Source organism: Drosophila persimilis, unplaced genomic scaffold (assembly GCF_003286085.1).
Source record: "Drosophila persimilis strain 14011-0111.01,24,50 unplaced genomic scaffold, DperRS2 tig00000780-arrow-arrow-pilon, whole genome shotgun sequence".
Taxonomy (NCBI): domain Eukaryota; kingdom Metazoa; phylum Arthropoda; class Insecta; order Diptera; family Drosophilidae; genus Drosophila; species Drosophila persimilis.
In genome coordinates this window covers 1,309,221-1,322,458 of record NW_020825353.1, presented here as the reverse complement: position 1 = coordinate 1,322,458, position 13,238 = coordinate 1,309,221, and the positions used below count along the sequence as shown (strand labels likewise).

At 51.2% G+C, this 13,238-nt stretch overlaps 3 protein-coding genes across 4 annotated transcripts; 1 reads left to right on the top strand and 2 right to left on the bottom strand.

Annotated features, from left to right (window-relative positions):
- Nucleotides 1-26: 26 nt before the first annotated feature.
- On the bottom strand, nt 27-2,109 carry LOC6601803 (L-threonine 3-dehydrogenase, mitochondrial). Its single transcript, XM_002026821.2, has 6 exons — nt 1,893-2,109; nt 1,520-1,769; nt 1,330-1,456; nt 1,107-1,254; nt 566-671; nt 27-495 (listed from the first exon to the last, which is right to left on the bottom strand). Exons 1-6 carry the CDS (start codon nt 2,032-2,034, stop codon nt 171-173), a joined length of 1,098 nt encoding a protein of 365 aa, XP_002026857.1. The 5' UTR covers nt 2,035-2,109; the 3' UTR covers nt 27-170.
- A 1,374-nt stretch (nt 2,110-3,483) lies between these two features.
- Nucleotides 3,484-13,204, top strand: LOC6601801 (protein artichoke). 2 transcript variants are annotated; one of them, XM_002026819.2, is made up of 5 exons: nt 3,484-3,540; nt 8,284-8,482; nt 8,541-11,040; nt 11,104-11,227; nt 11,291-13,204. In XM_002026819.2, the coding sequence occupies exons 2-5, from the start codon at nt 8,355-8,357 to the stop codon at nt 13,186-13,188; spliced, it is 4,650 nt and encodes a 1,549-aa protein (XP_002026855.1). In that variant the 5' UTR covers nt 3,484-3,540; nt 8,284-8,354; the 3' UTR covers nt 13,189-13,204. The 2 variants fall into 2 exon arrangements, with proteins under 2 accessions (XP_002026855.1, XP_026848511.1); XM_026992710.1 differs by lacking the exon at nt 3,484-3,540 and adding an exon at nt 4,781-4,818.
- On the bottom strand, nt 6,589-7,902 carry LOC6601802 (lipase 3). Its single transcript, XM_002026820.2, has 2 exons — nt 7,075-7,902; nt 6,589-7,016 (listed from the first exon to the last, which is right to left on the bottom strand). Exons 1-2 carry the CDS (start codon nt 7,885-7,887, stop codon nt 6,630-6,632), a joined length of 1,200 nt encoding a protein of 399 aa, XP_002026856.1. The 5' UTR covers nt 7,888-7,902; the 3' UTR covers nt 6,589-6,629.
- Nucleotides 13,205-13,238: the final 34 nt, after the last annotated feature.

The window sequence follows — 13,238 nt, the reverse complement described above, 5'->3', positions numbered from 1 at the left end:
TTAATGTTAACCAAAAAAAAAGATAATTATAGAGAATTGTACTTGTACATTGTATTTGGGGTTTGGGGTTTGTAGATGCTAGATAAATGCAGGGTTAAACGCAATTGAATTTCATTTGTTAAGAATACTAGATGCGGCCTCCATTTGGTCTGACCCACTCGAGCCACTCCTCAGATCTTGAGCTGCTGCTGCTGCTGGCGATTCTCCACATTGATGTAGTTCTCCTGCACATCCTTGACCATGAAATCCACCAGGTTGCCCAGATCGTACTTGTGCTGCCACTGCCAGTCGCGTCGGGCCTCGGAATCGTCAAACACCTCCGGCCAGGAGTCGGCTATCGACTGTCGACTGTCCGGCTTGTAGGTCACATGGAGATTGGGTACATGCTTGCTCAGCCGGTCCACCAGCTCCTCGGGCGTGAACGACATGGCGGTCACATTGTAGACGCGACGTTTTAGCTGCTCGTTGGGTGCCCGCATAAACTCCAGCAAAGCTCTGCAGAACGAAACTCTCTCTTAGACACATTCTAGTGGGGTTTTTTGGGGGATTTGTTAGGTTAGCCTACCGCAAACAGTCTTCGATGTACATCATGGGCAGACGCGTGTCGGGACGCAGATAGCAGGTGTATTTGCCAAAGCGCAGGGCCTCATGGAACACGGCAACGGCATAGTCTGTGAAGGCAAGAAACCAATTCAAACCCCAACACAAATAAGTATGCAACAGTATTTTTCTATAGCCCCAAGTGCTTCGAATTTTGAATTTTGTTTCGACTTTCACTCCTCACAATTTGAAGACAATAAACTAGGGGTAGATATTATTGGAAGTACCGAAGGGGTACCATCATTTCAAGATAATATCCACACTAAGTGAGTCAATAGCTTAATGGGTCAACGGGTAGGCAAGCCCCTCTTTTTTTATGCATTGTCAAGCCATTTGATTACCCTAAACGATCAGCAATTGAGGCATACTATTATGTTGGAAAATTGGATTAAATAAAGCTTGAAATGCGCCCGACGACACAGTTTCGTTGCGGGGAAAGTAACTCGAAGATGCATAGATGCCGCATAGATTGAGACGGGAATTTCTCCGGGAGATACCAGACATACCTGTGGTACCGCCGCCTGGTGGATCGCTGGAGATGACTCCGGGGAAGCGCAGACATCTAAAGTCCAGGCCAAATTTATGATAATAATATTCGCCAATTAGTTCGGCGTGCACCTTGGAAACGCCATAAATGGTGCGGGGACGTTGTATCTGCAAGGAGGTGCAACATGAATATCGAACAAACATTCTGGGGGGGGCGTCCGTGGGGTGCCTGGGGGGACCTACCGTAATGTTGGGCGTAGGATTGCGTGGACTGTCGGGCCCAAAGGCTCCAATGGTGCTCGGCACAAAGATGCGCAGCTTGTACTGCTTTGCCAGCTCAATGACATTGTGCACACCCTCGATGTTGACCCTACAGAAGGGGCATTACGGCATTAAGCGAGTGCATAGGGGCTTGACCCCGCCCGGAACTCACCTCACAGCCAGGGGCACGTTCTGCTCACCCACAGCACTGAGCAGGGCCGAGAAGTGTATCAGCCAGTCGATGCGATGGTTGACAACGATCTTCTGCAGGCCCTTGAAGTCCAGGATGTCCGCAAAGATGTACGGGCCATTCTCCAGCACCGCCTGGCTGGGCTTGATTATGTCCGAGAGTATCACGTTCTCGCTGCCGTACTGCGAGCGCAAGAGCTTCGCACACTCGATGCCCAGCTGCCCGAGGCCACCTACAACGTGCGGAAGTACAATATATGGGGACTGTTTAATACAGCTGTTTTTTATTTTCGCCTGCCCTTGAGAACGTCTCTCGCGTATCCACAAAAGCCCAGCACGTGGTGCCGTCCACTGACCTGTGATGAGTACTTTGGGGGGTCTCGACTTGTCCGGCGCCTGATGCATGCCACGACTCTGACCGAGCCCGGCCAGCTGCCCGGCAGGAGTGATCCTTGGCAGCGGGGCCAGGGCCAAGCTGGCTAGAAATTTGCGAAACATGTTCAGTTCCAGTTGCTGGGGAGAGAGACACAGCACAGCACAGCACAGCACAGCGACGTGCGAATGACTATTTCCAACTGATTTCGAAATTTGCAAAATCTTTTTCAGCAAGCAAGCCCTCCAACGTACTCCCGTACTGTCTCGCAGTCTCCTAGTCTCCCAGTCTCACAGTCTCATTTCCGCTATATGTTTTCTGTCGTATATATCGCGTGAGCGTAGGCACACTCGGGGGGGCATCCCGATTCGCAGTCGTCGTTTGGCATATACCAGTAGTAGACTCTGGGTAGAGCAGCACTTGGCAGCCAGTCAAATTCATTATGAGTTGTATGTGGCACGGTGGCGTGGTATGTGGCTTGCTTATTAAAGGGGAGCTGTCGCCATGGCGCAAAGATTTTGTTTTTGGATCGAGTAATTCAATAAAAAACGAAAGCTGCCCGCCAGAGAGACAGAGAGAGAGAGAGAGAGACGACCAGAGAGAGGAGGCCTGGCAATTGACAACAACAATTCGTTGGAGGTGGATGGATGGGTTTCCTTTTCGGTCTCGGTCTCGGCATGTCTAAATCTGTTCGAATGCGTATTATTGTGTACACATTGTGTACATATGTTATGTAAGGCCTGCTCGCCGCTTATAGGGTGCCACCAGGACAGGCCCCTCTTTTTGTGGGGTCTAGTGGTAGAGGGTGCAACAGGTGGGGAATTTTGGAACTTATTTACATAAACACCAATTCTGGTTCCTCAAAGAAAAATGGAATAAAATAAAAAATTAAATTAAATTAAATTAAATAATTAAATGAAATATTAGATTTGTGAATACCAAATTAAATAGAATTAAATATGATAATTAAGATTTGTGGCAAATATTATTTCACATAAATCGGAAAATATTTAATTTAAATATAAAATATAATTTTTAATGAAATTAATCAATTTAATAAAAAGAGAAAATAATTTTGATATATTTTTAAATCGAATTTGTGTACATTTAGTTCATTATTCATCTGTGATAAATGGAGCAATGACAAATACTGAAATATCCACTTATCCACAGAGTCTCCCGCTACTGGAAGCCCCCTCCCCCAAAGATCGTTCACTGTAGCTGAATGAATTCTTTTATGCACAAACCTAAGCCCAACACCGCCGTATAGCACAGATCAAATTAACCTTGAGTGGGAAATTGAATTTCATTTGGGAGTGGAGTGGGTCGAGACCCCCAGAGGCTGCCTCCGAATGTATGTAAATTAGTGGAATAGTGGCGTTATGGAACCCACTCCAGACTTACATCAGACACGTGTTGTGCTCGATCCGATAGTGCAATGGATTGGCATTAATTGGGAATCATTTTCCGACCTGGCCCCAAAAGCTTATCAGCTCCGGCTGTGGCTGTACAGTGCACGGTGTCCAGTGCAGTACAGTACGGACTACCACCAGCCATGGGTCGGCCTTGAGATCCGTAATTATTCCACTGCATGACGTGCGCGTAGATGCTTTTTGCATACAGAAAATCGAGTAAATATTATGGCATATAGAACTAAAAATATTATTTGTTTTCCATGTGTGCGGAAAACAGCTGAGAATTGTTCACTTGTTGCCTTCCCCTTCCTGCCGCCAGGCGACAAAAGTGAAAAGAAAGATGGAATTGGCTTTGGCAGTTATCGTGAAACAAATTAAATATATTAGGGAAGCGTTATGCTATTGTGTACGACTGTTTGTGCCTTGCCCAGCGAAGCGTCTCCGAGGAAAAGAAACAGAAAGCAGAGAGCCCCCACAAAAACTGGCGACTCTTTATGTAATCCCATTAAAAAAAATAGCTGATGATTTAAGCGCTTTATGAGGCCTTTAATTTGATTTAGAAAAAGTGAGACCCACAGCCCACGGAGCCAAGGAAATGATAGTCCCAGCTGTTGTCAGATGAAAGGGAAAATATTGAAAAAAAGTATGTAAGGTGCATACGAGTATTTCCATCACAGATTGGAGCCAGCCAGGATTCCTGAAGAGATCCATTTTAGCCATTAAAGATCCTTTGTAGACCTGGCTGGGCAAACCACTAATTCCCAATTCTCTTGGCCTTCATTTGCACAAGCAATTTCCTCATCTAATAGCCTCGTCATTTCACTTGCAATTTCATTATAAGCAGCACATAAAACACCTGAGAGACCAGAGACCAGGTCTGGCCTGGCCCAATCCCCCCCAAGAGCGACCTCTGAGCTGTGGTCACAGTTCACCTGCTCCATACCATCCCCATGCCCCATACTCTCATCCAACACAGCAGTATCTTCTCCCCAAAGAAGTGAGTGAGAATCAGCCAAGTGTGGCGCCAAGAGTGGAATCCAGCTCCGACTCCAACTCCGACTCCGACTCCGATATTGCACAGGCAGGAAGCCCTCTGCTCTCTGTGTGTGAGGCCTGGCGCGCTCAAGCCAACATATTTTGTAGAAATCTTGAGTAATCTGTGGGGCCATAACATTTTTTGTGCCAGCCCAAACAGTTTTCGCGTGCATTCCAAACGAGACGGTTCGTTCGGCTAAGAAAAGGCTCGCCAGATTGCAAAAGTCACCTGCCCGATAAATTCCAAGCGAATTAGTTGGTGAATTATTTTGAAGTGCGTTGGAAAGTGATTGAAATTCGAATGGGGCCAAAAGGCTTCAAGTACAACAAATAATTTACAAATTGTTCTAGGGATTGAGAAAGTATATGCGAATTTCGCTGGAATTTCAAAAGTTTAAACACAAGTGCTGTATTCCAAAAAAATAACAAGGATATTTGATTGGAGACTGTTGAAATTGAGTAAGTCTGAGGCTCGGGTTGGATAATCTTGAAAATTCCTCAAATGGTTTCAGAAATTTGTAATTTGATTGATTTACCCTAATTCATAATTTTGGAGGGAAGTATTGAGGGTTGAAGGGGGTCTTTTTTTTTAGGAATAAATCCGTACTTAACGCTGAAATCTTTTCATTCACTTTGATAATAGTTTATTGGTTTCCTTAGCAATAATTCAGTACTGAATGCTTTCTTCTTTGACTTTCTTCGGGGACCAAATTCGCAAGCCATGCATAAACCCTGAACCCACATCTATCTATCTATCTGTCTAAGCCACCTAAATCTGTATTCATTTGATAAAAGAACCGTTTGTAGAACCAAACAGTTACTTAATTAGGGGAGATGGTCGGTACCCCGTGCCAGAGAGAGAGAAATCAGAGCAGACTGGAGCCAAGGAAAAGCTGGTGAAACTGTCGCCAGAGAACTCCATGGGGACGGGCAGGCGGGCGGAGGGAGGGCGGGCCTTCACTTAGTGTGACTCCAAGGCGTGCAATGCAAAGTCTGCCAAAGAAATTACACACAGATACAGCTGCAGATACAGCTGCAGATACAGATACAAGCACATAGACCCGAACAATGATGAAAACGACAATAATTTCAAGGTTCGTTTGATGTAAACTCCGCTGCGCATGCGTAGAAGCTGACTCCGAATCCGAATCCGAATCCGGCGCTCTACCAGCGGTATTCGTTTCACTCTATTCCGTAGTTTTCGTTTCACTCTATTCCATAGCAGCTTTGCAGCTGCTTGTTTTGTGTGTTGTTTTTTTTTTGTTTGTTAAATGATTACAAAATTTTCGTTGAAAAGCCATGTTACGCTTCTTGGCGCAAAAAAGTTTCTTTTTTTCGGTTCGAGTTGCGCAGTTGCATGTGGGGGTATCTACTATGGATGGCTATAATGTCTATACGTTATAGAGACAAGAAAAGACAGACCAGACCAGACCAGACGAGTCTTTGGAAGGGGTCTATTGCACAAGAGAGCCCTCGTTCGCACAACTTCCTGTCGTACGACCTGACCACAAAATGAAACAGCAGCTTTATGAGGCGTTAGAAGTGCATCTAAAGATGAATGGATCTATACAAAAGGTTATTTGTTTTCTAGAAAGAGGAAGTACGCGTGGTAATGGTTCGATAAGCATTTGCAAGACTCTTATATAAAAGAGTGCACTTGGAGTTCCATTTAAAAGCAGAGATTCACAGATACGCTGATCTACAATAAATTGTATTAATCATTGAACACCTGGCCTTGTTCCTGTAGATAAACCTACATCAGTCCCTTGATTATTTTCATATTTTATGAGCGGCTCAGCTGATGGAAAAATTACCTAAAATTAGTACTACAACTAGTTTAAATATGAAGTAATAGACATAGGTAAATGCCCATTATTTTCATGTAAGGGGAGTATCTTATCGCTGGGAATGTACACACGTTAACCTTTCAATTGATATCTGCTGGCAGTCAAACAAATCTTAGGATTCGATCAGCGATTTCTGACTAGTTTAAACAGCCGAAAATGAATCAAATCACGCCAGACGCCCACAAGAGCAGGGAAGGCCCCTCCAATACGGCCCAACAGGTGAGGGATTGCTCAGGCACTCGATTGGATGTTTGAAGGCAGTATCTAATCGATTGATTTAGTACTAAATCCCGCAGTAAATTCAGGCAAAGTTCCTCAGTGGCACTTGCACTTGAGACACTCTCTTGAGTGTCCCCCCGGCCAGATAATGCGAGTGCGGACATTCATTAAATTGCATTTGCTGTATTTATTTTGGGATCGTGTCTAGCGGCTCTCGTACTCGTTGATGCGCTCGATGATCGGATCGTTGACCAGCTCCTTTACGTTCTTGGCAATGATGAAGTCCAAGTGGTTGAAGCTCTGGACGGGCACGCGATGGTCCTCCGTTAGGTGGGTGAACCGGGAGACCAGGGTGTCCACGTCCTCGGGGCCGCACAGGGCGTCGTTGTGGCTCGAGTAGGAGTGTGTTTCGGCGGTGATTAGGTCCAGATCGTAGTCGGGAGGCAGGTCCTGGCCGTACAGCTCGTTGTTCTTCTTCGTGCCCCAGTCGTACTGGCGGAACGCGTGCGACTTCCACAGCTGCAAGTAGTGGATTCCCTGGTTGCTGGAGGAGCCAGCCGGATGGGTCTCAACCAGCACCGACATGGAGCTCTGGAAGAACAGTGTGGTCAGGAGATGAATGGTACTGAATCGGCAACGAATGACTTACAGAATTGGCATTCTCGTAGCCACCGTTGGCGAACATGACGAATGCGTTCTTGCAGATTGCGTCCGAGAGATGGCAGCCATTGTCCACCACGCGATTGACCAGGTTGTTGTGCGGGATCAGCTCGGTGTCCACCAGCAGCTGGTTCCAAATGCCGCCGGGGGTGCCCACCAAGGGTCCCAGGGCGTTGAAGACGAACGAGGTGCCGTGCGCGAAGAAGGCGCAGGGAGCCAGCAAGTGGCCGGTTGCGATCTTGTCGTTGTACTCGGGACGCTCGGAGAGCAGCACCAGGTAGACGGTGGTGCCCTGCGAGTGCCCGGCGTAGTGCACCTTGGGGAAGTCGGTCACGTCGATGATGTAGTCGATCATGGCGGCAATGTCGATGGTGCCGATCTCGTGCCAGTCAAAGTGCCAGAACTTGTAGCTGTTCAGGGAGATCTTCTGGTTGGCCCGCGAGTAGATGTTGCCACGGGCATTGCCCAGCCAGACGTCGTAGCCGGCGTCGGCCAGCAGGTAGGCCAGGGAGTTGTCCGGCCCGGAGCAGAGGAAACAGTCCGAGTTGCTGAACAGGCCGTGCTGCAGGAGGACGGGCGGGCGCCTCTGGTTCTGGTTCTGCAGCTTGTGCGAGTACGGGATGCGGAACAGGGTCAGCACATAGCCGTCCTCGGTGACCACCTCGTGAGCCTCGGCCGGATACCCGTGGGATCGGATGCGCTGGTCCGACTTGACGATCTCACTCAGACAGTAGTCGGACTTCTCGGCGACGACCAGGCCAGCGGCCAGACTGAACAACAAAGCGTAGGCGATGGGACCCATGCTGATATCAATAGACACCTCAGGGGCTTGCTTAGCCAACTGACCGCGGAGGAGGCCTATATATAGTTCGAGCCACCCGCCTTATCGGCTGATAGAGCACCGTTTTCGTGCCCCTGATTTATAGAGAGACTCTTGACTCTGGGAATGTCCGCGCGAGCACCTGCTACAGCGCAGTGCAGCCTGATATAACTACCACAAGGGGGGTCTGATTCCCCAGTCAATAGTTCGGTTGAACTCTTCGCTTTTATCAAACATAAGTTATATTTACTTCAGTCTACTCCGTCTGTTAAATCCCCTTGATATACGATGACAAATGCCGAATGTTTTGCCACTCTTTTCATGGTCTTCGTAGATCAAATCTCCTAGGTCCTAACATCGCTCTCCTTTGCCCCACAGCTATGCCCCAGATTGGCCTGCTGCAGTTTGTGCAACCCACTCAGCCGATGGTCTAACGCTAGCCCGTTTACATGATGATACTCCAGATCTTGCTGCTGCTCTGTGCCGGGACACTCCTGACCAGGGCCGACAGCTGTCCGCCCTCTCAGGCCATCCTGCCCTGTCGCTGCTCGCTGCGTGGCAAGGAGATACAGATATGGTGAGTGGAACCAGAGAACTGCCTTATCCAGCTTAAGGGTGCCACTCTTCTTCATCAGGTGCTCGCACAGCAATCTGCCCCAAATCATGGACGGACTGAAGGCCGTGGAGCGGAATATCAAGAGCCAAATCGATGAGCTGGTGCTGGAGAACAATCAGCTGCCGGCGTTGCCGGGACGCTTCTTTGGTAACCTGCAGATTGTGCGGCTGATGCTGCGCTACAACAGCATTGAACGGGTGTCCAACGGCTGGCTGAACGAGCTGGAGAACAGCCTGGTGGAGATCTTCATTGTGGAGCCGCAGCTGCGCAGCATTCCCGCGGAGAGTCTCAATGGCATGATCAATATGCTGGCCATAACCATACAGAGCGACGAGCTGAAGCATCTGCCGGACTTCTCGGGGCTGCTCAGCCTCACGTACCTGAGTGTGCAGACGGGATCCCTGCTGGAGCTGGCGCCCCACATCTTCCGGCACTTGCCCAAGCTGCAGCACATCCACATCACGGGCGGATCGGGTCTGACCCGCCTGGAGGCGGGCCTGTTCGATGGCCTGATCTCACTGAAGAACCTGGACCTCTCGCACAACGGACTCAACTGGATCCATCTGCGGGCCCTCACCCGATTGCCCAATTTGGTCAGCCTCAAGCTGTCCCACAATCAGATCAGCGATGTGGGCATGATCGGGCGCATTGTCAAGGACTTGGAGCACCTGAAGAAGCTCAGATTGGATCACAACATCATCAATGTCATCGAAGACGGGTCGTTTGTGGATCTGCCCAATCTGTCGGAGCTGCATCTGAACGACAATCGCATCACCGAGCTGCAGTACGGCGCCTTCCTGCGCACGCCCCAGCTGAAGACAATCTATCTGCAGAACAACCTCATCCGGCGCATACATCCGGAGTCGCTGCTCCAGGCCAGTGGCAGTGGCGTCGAGGCCGTCCACATCTACAACAATGAGATTGGCCATGTGGAGGCCTTGAGGGCTCTGCTCGACGCCCTGCCCACGCTGCGCTACCTCGACATGAGCGGCAACCTGTTGAGTGATCTGCCCTATGGCGCGCTGCGGGGTCACGGCACCTTGGAGCAGCTGCATCTGAACAACAACCAGCTGAGGCTGATTGAGCGGGACGCCCTGATGGCCATGCCCGCCCTGCGAGAGCTGCGCATGCGCAACAACAGTCTGTCCTCCGATCTGCCGCTGCCGTTCTGGAATCTGCCTGGCCTCAAGGGCCTGGACCTGGCTCAGAATCAGTTTGTGCGAGTGGATTCCCAGCTGCTGGCGGGACTGCCTTCGCTGCGGCGGCTCGATCTTAGCGAGAATGGACTGAGGGAGGTGGCTCCGAACAGTTTCCGGCACAATCCATTGCTGGAAACCCTCAATATATCTTCCAATGGGCTGTCAAAGATTCACTCTTCCACGTTGCTGCACCTGGAACGGCTGTTCGAGGTCGATGCCAGCTTTAACCAGCTGACAGCAGTGATCGCGGGCCTGCCACGCATTGTGGAACGCATCTCCCTGAAGGGCAACGAGATCGGATCTCTGCCCGCTGCGGCCAGCAAGTCCCTGCAGCTGCCCAACCTGCGCATGCTCGATCTCAGCCAGAACCGCATCGAGCAGCTGCCCAGGCACGGCTTCGAGGGCGCCGCCCAGTTGCGGGTCTTGAGCCTGGCCCAGAACCAGCTGCGCCAGCTGGAGGACACCTCCTTTATAGGCATCCAGCGGCTGGAGTTGCTTCATCTGCAGGAGAACCAGCTGGGGGAGGCCGACGAGCGGGCTCTGTTGCCCCTGGCGGAGCTGCGGAACCTCAACCTGCAGTCGAACAAACTGGAGGCCATCACCGACAACTTCTTCTCGAACAACAGTCGCCTGGAGCAGCTGGATCTGTCCCGCAACCTGATACGCAGCATCTCCCCGACGGCCTTCGATACGCAGAGATCTCTTGAGTATCTCGACCTGTCCGGCAACGGCCTGCTGGACATATCGGTGGGCCTGGGTAACCTGCACAGCCTTCGGGACATCGACCTGAGCTACAATCAGATCTCGCGTGTCCAGTCCGATGTCATTGGGGGCTGGCGCAACGTCGTCGAGATTCGTTTGTCCAACAATCTGATCGTGGAACTGCAGCAGGGCACCTTCCGGAACCTGCCGAAACTGCAGTATCTGGATTTGAGCAGCAATGAGATCAGGAATGTCGAGCCAGGTGCCCTCAAGGGTCTCGATGAACTGCAGGAGTTCGTCCTCGCAGACAACAAGCTGGTGGAGCTGAAGGATCATGTCTTCGAGGAGCTCCCCAGTCTGCTGGCCTCCCATTTCCAGTACAACAAGCTGCGCTACATCTCCCCGGAGAGCTTCCACAATGCCAACTCCCTGGTGTTCCTGAACCTGTCCAACAATCACTTCAGGAATATGGAGAACATTGGTCTGCGCAGCATGCGCAATCTGGAGGTCCTGGACTTGTCCACCAATGGGGTCAAACTGGTCTCGACAATGCCACTGAAGGCTCTCAATTGGTTGGTGGAACTGAAAATGGATAACAATCAGATATGTCGGATACAGGTGGGACTTCTTCACCCTTAATTCCTATATGCCCTCTATATATGTTTTGTTGTACTCTTCCAGGGTGCTCCTTTTGAGACTATGCCCAGGCTGCGGGTCCTCTCGATGCGAAACAATCAGCTGAGAAGCATCAAGGAGCGCACCTTCCGGAATCTCAGAGGGAACATAGCCATCTTGGATGTGGATGGTAAGACCTAGTCTAACAAACAGCCAAAAACCAAATGAAAACCCCTACTATATCCCACTCCAGGCAATCCCATTGACTGCAACTGTGAGATGCAGTGGCTTTCGGTTTGGCTGCAGGAAACAAACTTCCCGTATCCCGGGCCCAAGTGCCAGGATGGACGTCTCCTGAGGGCCGCCCGCATGGAACGGAGCTTGTGTGCGGGCGTGGATGTCTTTAACAATAATGAACGGACAGAGGCCAATCATCTGCCGCTGCTCAACGAACACGGCGATGTCTTCCAGCGGGACCTGCCCGATGACTTCACCGACGAGTGTGAGGTGTTCGAGGCCACGAGGCAGCCTGGCGACCGACCCATGGTGGGTGAGAGCGAGTACTTCTACGATCAGTATGTGGACTCCACAGATCCGCCGGACGCGGCCAACACAGTGCTGAGCACCTCGCAGCGCCCGAAGCCCGTTCCCACGCTCAACAGCAACATCGACCTGAACAACACACTGCTCCACACCAAATACTTCAACAGACGTCCACAGCCGGGGGCTGGAGCCGCCGGAGGCGGCTCTCCCTTCACCTTCTTTGGCTATCCCATTCCCAGTGTGAGTCTGGGCCGGTTCTTTGGATTTGGGGATCGCGGCCGCAAGCAGAGAACGGATGGGAACGATGAGATGCCGGCCACGCATCGCATGGCCAGCATTAACCTGCCCAGCGGTCGGGGCAAGACGCGGATGTATCAGCCCAACAGCGCAGAGTTCGAAAAGTACTTGAAGGAGCAGCAGCAGCAGCAGAATGTGGCCAGAAACCGCTACATGGAAGTGGACACCACCACCAACTCGGCCGAGGAGACACTGAGCAATGAGAGCGGCGGGTCGGCCACAACAGTCGGAGTTTTTCGCACAACCTTCCGGGAACCGTCGAGCATCGAACGCGGAGGCTTCCGCCCCATTGTGCCGGCCCATGTGGGTGGCTTCATGCCCGTCCATGACCCGCAGCAGCGTCGCGGTCTGGTGGAGGCTGTTAACGTCACAGGAAAGAATCCGGAGCCGGCTCAGGCCAAGGCCGAGCGTAACTTTATGCCCATTTCCGTATATCCTCGCCCTAGACCCACCCCCAATAGTGTGGAGAGTGTCGAATCGGCCACATATGATGTCACGGAGATGACGCCCGATGTGACCACCATAGTTCCGCTTGTCCAAAGCACAAGAGGAGCGACCACGCGACCCACAACCACAACGAGGGCCACAACAACCACTGTTAGGACTACCACCACCACCACCACCACCCCTGAGCCTACAATTGTAAACGATTCCTCCTCGAGCAGCGAGCAGGAGCAACTGGACTCGCACTACGATGATGATGATTTGGAGGCGCAGTCTGTGACCTTGCTGCGACCTCCGCCACTGGTGCAGACAACCACGGCGGAGACAATTTTGCTGATTCCACCTGCAGAGGAGCATGTGGCACAGATCAAGAGCCACTCCTGGGTGACCACGACGACTCCACAGAGCCCCAGTGACTACCAGGCCACTCCAGTGCGCTCGACAAGCACGGTGCCACCGCCTGCCCCGCCACCTCCATTGCGGAGCGGAGGGCGATCCACCATCACCAAGGTCTTTACTCCGCACCAACCACAAGGGGCTCAGCCCACAGCGGAGGAATACCAGCGCACCACGCCCAGTGCGGACAACGAGGGTCTGGCCAGCGAGCATCAGCTAACAGCGCAGAAACGCACAGAGCTGGAGCTCTTGCAAGTGGATCGGCTAGACCGCAAGGACGGCATGGACTGGTACTACGAGAGCTTCAAGAAGAAGCGCGACTTCAATGGCGGGGCTGCAGTGCGAAAAGCAGCCCACAAGGAGGTGTTCTATGGTGGCATCCCCTCGGATGGGGAAAGTACGGGCAGCTGGAACCGATTCAACAAGAAGGAGATCATCTTTCTCAGCTTTTTATTGTTGTGGAGGCTCTAAGAGAGCGAGCGTGTTAAACAGTTTGTTAAGATCTTTGATATAGACAATTA